Consider the following 8,837-nt stretch of genomic DNA (forward strand, 5'->3'; position numbering starts at 1 on the left):
GATTTTAAAAACAAACGAAAACAAAACATTCATATTGTTGAATGCCTCCTAAAACATCACATTAAGTTAATAATAAAAAATTACATACTTTTCCAACTTCCAACCACTTGGGTGAGTGGGGAGGGCCACCACTGTATGAATAGCCACAGCTTTCATATTTTGAGCAAATATATATATAGTCGCACCCTGCAAAAATCTATGATACGGGGAAAACATGGTATCGGAAGAGTTTTGACCAATCAAAACCCATCCATTAATTTTGATAAATAACACCTGATTGGTTATATAATAACAGTTGATTGGTGAAAGTTTTTCTTGGATATCACATTTTTCCGATATCATAGTCGAACCCTTTTTTCATTTTATGTTTTGATTCTCTAACAATGTTTGACCTGTATCTGTCCACAGACCCCACACAGTAGGTCTCCTGTGCGGTCATCGAAAGTCATAGCATGGATATAGCAGAATCCACATTTAGGAGAAACCATCCGTAATGCTCCAAGGTTTATAAGCATTAATTGGGTGTTTGAATGCGATCGAATGCGAAATCATGTAGCTAGCGCCAGTTGTAAAAACCCCTTCCAGAATAGTCACTTCCAGTCCTCTCAAAGCCAAATAGAAAGGGAAATGAGTTCATTTCTTAAAAGCTAAAATCTTGGAATAAACTCATTTTATCTTTTACAGGACAACCAGAAATTGCTCCATGTTGGATGGCGAATTATTCCTCCAAGCCAATGAAAATAGCAATGGAGGAAGCATAATTTGGTTCCCCTCCAGACCACTAGAGAAATCAACATTTTTAGATGGCTCAGAAAAACCTTCAACAAGCAGCAACTCCTACTAGTATCAATAGAAAAATAGAACGGCTTGTTTCAGCTTAACGATAACGAGTTCAAATCAATGGCATTCACTGAAGTTCCCCTACAGGAACTGAACAATAAGACCCATAGTCAAATAATCAATGAGAAAATGAGAATATTACCCCAATCTTAGATTCTAGTGTGGTGGTGGGGAATGACATAGAACTAACTCAATGTTATGCAGTTTTATTAATAGACTTCAACATGCCATTGCTTATTCTTTTTGAGTTGTGGGAGCTTCTCTTCCCAAATCTCCCCTCTTTCTTCTGCAACCCTCTTCAATGTCTCCTGTATCCCAGGCATCATTCCCTTCAGCCCACAGAAGTAGATATGAGCCCCTTTATCCAAGAGCTTAAAGATCTCGTCACTGTACTCCTCAATCTTATCCTGAACATACATTTTGCCCCCACGTTTGTTCTTCTGCTCCCTGCTTAGGGCCAGATCATACCGGAAATGATCGGGGTAGTCTTGAAGGTACATTCTGAATTCATCATCATAGAGGAGGCTATCAGTGTTAGCTACCCCAAGGAAAAGCCATGCAAGGCCACCAAACTTGAAATTTGGAATAGACTCCATGAACATGCGACGAAGGTAGCCTCTGTATGGGGCCACCCCTGTACCAGTGGCTATCATAATGTGGGTGGCATTTGGGTCGTCCTCAGGCAAAAGCATTATCTTACCAGAAGGCCCTATAATGAAATTCAAAAGTAGTCAGAAAGCCTGTTTGGATCACCATCAACCACTTATTGATGAGAAGGAGAAGAAGTTCAATTAGAGATGATCCTAGTCATATATTATAATACCTTTAGATCCCCAAAAACTAAACTGTAGAGCATAATTTCTCAGAGGCTAACTTTCATATAGCTGCTAACATCCTGAGGAGAATGCTTTGTGATTTGTAAGATAAGAATGACATCTGGAATTATCCAGGAATTTAGATCTATTGCTGACCTGGGGTGCCAATATTTTGAGGTCTGACTGGACTACCTCTAACTGAAGACTTACCACTTACAAAGATTCTAAAAATAATGGCAACTGATTCATGGGAAATTGTACTCATTTGTAAACAATATTATATACACGATACCTATGGTGCACTCATTTACTAGGGATTATGACCACATGTTGTGGAGACAACTGGTTCCAAGGGATTGGGACCCACAATTTAATTCGTCTTTCTTCCAGAGCACCTAAAATTTAATAAAGCACATTTGGGACCATTTGATGAATAGGCATTTGTGAGAAAATCAACCTTTTTCACTCTTTTTTCTATTTCCTTATCATACAAAGGAATGCAATAGATGCACCAACAGAAAACCAGTAAAGCCATGATTAAGAATTCTAACAATACAGTCATTCATTTTAACATTTCAATCTAGAGATAATAAGATTTTTACCTGTGATCCGAATTTTGTCTCCTGGTTTTGAGTTGCAAAGAAAATTGCTACAGACACCAGCCTTTGAAGGATCTTCCTTTCCAGTTTCAGGGTCATAATAAACAGCACGGCGAACGCATAAACTGGTTGTTTTGCCATCAAATGAGTCACCATACCTAGAAGATGCTATTGAGTAAAGGCGGACATTATGAGGGGTTCCTGGTTTTTTTGGGTTTTCACCCTGCAACAAATAAGAAAATTTAACAGCTGAATAATAATTTACATGTTCATTGCCATTGAATGAATCATATTCTAAAATGTCATGGAAAACTGAAAACAAAAAACTAGCTTCTCCATTTGTACCTTCACGTCATTCTCCTATACTGGGGCAAACTCACCATCAGCTCCCCACTATACTAGCTCAAAAATAAGCTTGATTAAATATTACTAAACATTTTATATATCAAATTCCCCTCGCCCCCCCCCCCCCAAAAAAAAAAAAAAAAAAATCTTATATCAATTTCTATCTTAAGATAATAGGTCCAGAATAAATTAATACAGCAGAAGACTTTACCCAATCAGTGGGGGACTGAGTAAAATGAATATTGAACCCAAGTAATCCCTCCATCATAAAGGTTATAAGTAAGAAAAGCATCTCTATTTCCAAGCAGAAAAACTCAAATACTTAAAAGAGCTGGAATCATCTTTCAATAATATAGCCATGAGTAATTTATCCAAAAATAATAATAATAATAATAATAATACAGCCATAAGTAATTATAAAAAAAAATGCAACTCAGTCATTCTCCATTGCCAAGCAGGTCTATGGAGAAGGTAAGTTAAGAAACTCAAATACTTAAAGAGATCAAATTTTTTTTGATAAATAACTGAACATTTCATTCAAGAAAAAGAAACCATGCTGCTCACTTATAATGGCAGCAGGCTTAATTGTACAACAGACAGAGCCTCAACACAACAATAGAAACAGACTTTGACACATTACAACACAGCCCTGAGCAACCCCATTCAAGTACTTCCCTCCCCACCCCAGCTCGTGGCAACATATTTACACTTTTAGAAGGCCCATTTGAATGAGCCATTCAACAGGGAACCTAGGGAATTAGCCAATTTCACCATCGGCCTAAACTCTCATAGGGTCTGCTCTTGATCCTTCACCTAACAAGTGACAGTTCCGCAATCTCCTTCCACTTCCACCATCCCTCAATCCCATCTGCTGCAACAATTTTAATCCCTGAAAAAGAGCTAACAATTCAATTCTAGGGATTTACCCAGGGCTTTTGGGCCGGAGAAACTCATGACTATAGTGCCACTACGATCCCTTACCACACCCCCACTCCATATGTCCCTAGATTTCCAAGGCAGCAGCCATCAAAGTTTAACTTGATCATCCCTCTTTCTGGGGGACTCCATTCCATCACCATTTCTGTTTGCTCATTTGGAAGCATGCTACAGTTTGCCATTCCCTTAGAATACCATATAGACACACCCCTTTAAACTCCTCCGTTACCAAAGCCCAATGTGCAATCCTTGTAAGTTCTTTCAGCTCCTCCACCTGCATATATTTCTCCTAAACAATTATTACATTTCTTTCATACCACAGCCCCCAAAAACTGCCTTCCACAGGCCCACACACATTGCCAAAGGATCTTTTGCCTCTGAGTAGAAAACCCCATTACATCTGTTTCAAACAAATCCAAAACTTCACTTGGTGGCATCTAGGGCTGTATTCAGATCGGATTCAGCAAAATCTGAATCCGGTCCAATTACTGAAAACTTACATCTGAATCCGATCCGAAATCCAATCAGATTTGAAAACCTCAGATTCAAATTCAAATCCTAACAGACTCGGATCTTTAAATTTTTAAAATACAAAAAAAAAATTAAAAATCTAGTTACTTTTCAGCTTTTTTATATAAAAAATAAATGTAAATATAACATAATGAACTTATTATATATAATTATAAATTCATATATAATTTTAAATATAATTATAAAAATGTATATATTAAAATCAATAAATATTATAATTGGATTCGGATTTTAATCGGATCAGATGAAGTCATATCTGAATCCGATCCAATTACATAAATACACCATCTGAATCTGAGATAATCGGATCGGGCCACGGATTTTTGGGCATCATTAACAGACCTAGTGGCATCCAATATCTTTCCACCAAAGAGTAAATTTGTTGCCACAACTCAGAAGCATAGAAACAATATACCAACACGTGGTTGGTGCAAGTAGTTAAGGCTCAATTTGAAGGAGTACAAATATAAATATGTACTGTGCAAATACATAGAAAATAATACAAAATACAAGGTTTTGCACTCTACAAATTTGTATTTGTACTCCTTCCAAACTGAGCCTAAAAAGAAATGCAATTTAGTTCATTTTATATGTCAGAGTGAAGGAAATACAAAAAGCAAGTAGCTATTTCTTAACTCCACCAGAGGTAATATCAAGATGGTTCTTATAACACGTTTTGTAAGGAAAAAAAAATACTTACCGGAGGAATGACACCATAACTTTGTCCTTCCCAGTAGGGTACATTGCCACCATGATCAATTACAATATGACAAGTCTCTCCAGGAGCCTTTGGGCCTACAATCCTTTCCACAGAAACAATGGTTGCTGTGTGAGGTTCCTTGGGCTTGTATATATTGAGAGGAGGTTCCTTGGCACCCTCAAGTTGTAAGGGTGAAACTGCAACTTTAGATGGAGTGACTTGTTTTACTGACATGCATAGTTTGTATTCGCTTGTCGATCGTGGGTTATTGATTTTCAAATCCGAAGATAAGACCGACACCCATGGTTTATCCTGAAATTTTAAATTATATGTCTGCAAACAAGGAAATATAAAACAGTGATTGCGATTGCCAATGCATCATAACCAACTTACAGCATGAAATAGTTGCAGATACTCTAATTGTTTATCAGTCAAATGTGAAATTTTCTTAGTAAGAAATATGTAATTCCAGTTACATATTACACGAGAAATTATCTAAAAAATTACTAAAACATAAATAAAGTAGAATTTACAACCATAAATAGATGTTCAACAGAATTATTTACAAAAGTCAAGGCAAATCTAATAATCAACAAAGAGGTGCTGAAGAGGATAGAATTAGAGACATGTGGGTTAAGTAGAGATAATGCATTCTGAATTCTATGTGATTGCTAACATCAATCTAAATAGGGTAAGAAAATCTACAAGACAACCATAATAGCAACTGATCTTTATGGAAATGCTGGGCAATCAATTAACAGAAAAGTTTTAGAATGAGTGCAGTTGATATAAGCATGTTGAGATGGATTACTGACAAGCTTAACAAAGAAAACATCATAAAAAGCATGTGTTTAAGAGAATTAGAAGTACAATTGTTTAGCAACATAGAATGAAACCAATGGTGAAAGAAGTAAGAGTTAAATTTTAGGCTTCGAAAAGTTAAGGGGACAGCAGTAAAGGACGTAAATGGATTCTTGGTCATGAGGACAATGATTATGATAACTTGAAGAACAGTGCCTTCTCTTTTAGTTGCCTCAGACACTTGGAAGAAATGAATCCTCAGAATTGGTGCCTGAAAGAATATTTAGTAAACTGGATGATCCCTGTAGACCAAGGTTCAAAATATCGATACAGGGTAATACACCGGTAGGTCATATCGGCCTGTATCGGTACTGTTTTTTTTTAATTTTTTTTTTCGAATCTGGTTCAGAGGGGCCAGTCTAAGGCTGGTCTACCCCCTGAACCACTCCCGACCCGAAACACCCCCTCCAGGGGCATATCGGGAAGGCTCCAATATGATACATATCGGCCGATACGGGCCAACACATGACGATATTTTGAACCTTGCTGTATACTAGTGAAAGGAGAAATTGGAAGCTAAATAAACTGAACAAAAATAAATAAATAAATAAGGCTTGATTGGATTCTTGTAAGCCTGTGGACTATATAGATTTTTTCTTTTCTTTCAGAAGCAAACAACAGGCTGGATTGAACAGTTCATCATATTCTTTTTACTGTCCAGCAGAAAGCAGTAGACTGGATGTTAACAGTAACATGTCAGTGTCATTTTGGAAGGCTTATTAATTGGATGTCTGAAACCAATCCATCAATGCTGTAATGCACATAACAACCTGCATATGTGCCACTAGTAAAGCTATATCTTTTGGAGGATAGCATGCTCATAATAAGGTATTTTCCACCACAAGCCTTTAAATTTGACCACTTTCTTATTTTCCTCACCCATGCCAGGTCTATACTCCAACATAGAAGTAAGAAGGCTTTTTCCGCAGAATATAGACCTATAAATTTGGTGGGTAGCAAGAGGATGAGGTGGCATACAAGTGGACTACTTTGATCAACCAGCTTCAACACCACCTCTGTCAATAACAGACACTGGAGAGCATTTTTCATGGCCTTGGTTGTGCATAAAATATGAAATAAACAAGGTTCCCCAAAATAATGCCTATTTTCTGGCAAGTGACTTGCACACAATATGCAGAAGTCAAAAAGTCCCAAAATTGACTATTTAGCTCCTGCATCAACTCCAATTCATAGTTTACTATCATATTAAGCTCTCTTTCATGGAAGGCTTTGTAAATTGTATAAAAAGATCTATATGACTATGATTCTCTTTCTTCATAGGAACTGTATCTGTCATGAAGACTTCTCTAAATAGATCAATTGACATATACACATATATAAGTTTCCAATGTGATAAACTGCCCAGGACAGACAAAGATACAGATTCAACAATGACAAATTAAATATAATTAAGAGCTTATTAGCTGCAGAATTAACCAAACAGTTATTCATAGTTACTGGATTAAATTAAATCAGATAAAGAAACAAAGAGTTAACTTCGGGGTTTCTGGAGGTTGAGCTACCCTCTAAAAAAAATAAATAAAAAATAAATTTACCTTTTAGGCTCAGTTTGGAAAGAGTACAAATACAAATATGTACAGTACAAATACATACAAAATAATACCAAACGCAAGGTTTTGCACTCTACATATTTGTATTTGTACTCCTTCCAAACTGAGCCTTAGGCTGTGTTTGGATGCAATGCAAATTTATTTGCACTAGTACAAATGCATGGGAGTGCAAATGTACTGCAATCAAACAAAATAAACTAAATTTTGAAACAAAAATAGGTCAGAATTTACACTCAAATCATTTGCACTGCCATGGTTCTGCACCAGTGCAAATTTATTTGCATTGCAACCGAACACAGCTTTAGGAGAAACTGAACTCCCATTAACCAGCAGTGCAACTTGAATTGCACAATATCAACTTAAAGTCAAAGGATGCAAATAAAGCTCTTATCTTACCGATTTGTAATCAAAATACAGACATACTCCAAAAGATTTTTACTTTTTAGGAGCAATTGAACACTCGTTAACCAGCAGATATTGTCAAAATCTAAACAGTATAATATCAACTTGGAAGTCAAAGGATGCAAACAAAGCTCTCATCTTTCCGATTTACAATCAAAATACAACATCCTCTAAACTCCAAAGTGACTAAGTACCTTAAAGATCGATCTCCTTAGAGAAGAATCGTTTGCAACTGGAACAGTCACAGAAGCCTGCAATAAAACTCACTTCATTAACTACGAGAAATCTCTCCCAGCAATTCAAACCAAAATCACATAATTCCTTCAAACAAATGTCGGAACCAAGCCAGTGATAAGGTACATGAAGAGCAACTCAGATCCATTACAAATTTGAAGTCACAAACAACAGAGGTTTCTTCAAAAAATGAGTATAAGCCCAAGAGCAACCTAGAAAAAATCGATTAGAGATTAAACGTACCTGGGTTACAATTGAATGTGCCATGATCGGATCGAAGAGCTACGGAGCTCAAAACAAATCAAAGCTTGGGCTTTCTGGAAAGAACATAAACGAGGGAGCTCGTCTCCTAGAGAAGGAATTGAAAAAAGAGAAATCTAGGGTTTTTATAGGGTCTGTAAATGCAGAACTAAGAAGAAAGAAGCTCTGATTCCGTAATCCTTTCGGGAGAGGCAAAGGACAGTTTTGGCTCCTCGACCTGCTTCACTGCTCATAATTTATTTTCAGAAATTAAATAACCTCAAACTTTCTGAAAATTACTAAAAGAACCTCGTTTCTTCAAGTTCAGAACACATATGAACAATGGCATCTTGGAACCCCAAAAAGAAAATTATTATTAAAATATTAATACTATACAAGACCCCTGTAACGACGGAAAGGCCAAGAAAGATGATTGGGGTTAGAGACTATTCGGAAAAGTGTATATAATGGTTGTCACAATAAAAAAGTACATCTAGTCCTAATATTGTAGGCTTCAAAAAAAATCCTAATATTATGGATTCTTATGGGAGTCCTAATATAAGGGTTTTCTTATGTTAATATAATATATTCTGGGTTAGGGTGTTCAAAATTAGCGATGGCAATTTCGCGGGAGTTTTCGGGTATCGGATGCGTTCAAATGTTAGGACCCATTTGTCAAAACCCGGTTTGGGTTTTGACTAGGATATCTTACATCTCTTATTCTTTTTTTTTTGGTACTGTTATATCTCATATTCAGGCACTC

General features: G+C 36.5%; 1 protein-coding gene across 1 annotated transcript; it reads right to left on the reverse strand.

Annotated features, from left to right (window-relative positions):
• Nucleotides 1-819: 819 nt before the first annotated feature.
• Nucleotides 820-8,549, reverse strand: LOC104590758 (ferredoxin--NADP reductase, root isozyme, chloroplastic-like). The gene is made up of 5 exons (XM_010249504.3): nt 8,078-8,549; nt 7,795-7,851; nt 4,767-5,099; nt 2,258-2,477; nt 820-1,549 (listed from the first exon to the last, which is right to left on the reverse strand). Exons 1-5 carry the CDS (start codon nt 8,099-8,101, stop codon nt 1,050-1,052), a joined length of 1,134 nt encoding a protein of 377 aa, XP_010247806.1. The 5' UTR covers nt 8,102-8,549; the 3' UTR covers nt 820-1,049.
• Nucleotides 8,550-8,837: the final 288 nt, after the last annotated feature.

Source organism: Nelumbo nucifera, chromosome 3, assembly GCF_055504915.1.
Source record: "Nelumbo nucifera cultivar China Antique chromosome 3, China Antique-T2T, whole genome shotgun sequence".
NCBI lineage: Eukaryota > Viridiplantae > Streptophyta > Magnoliopsida > Proteales > Nelumbonaceae > Nelumbo > Nelumbo nucifera.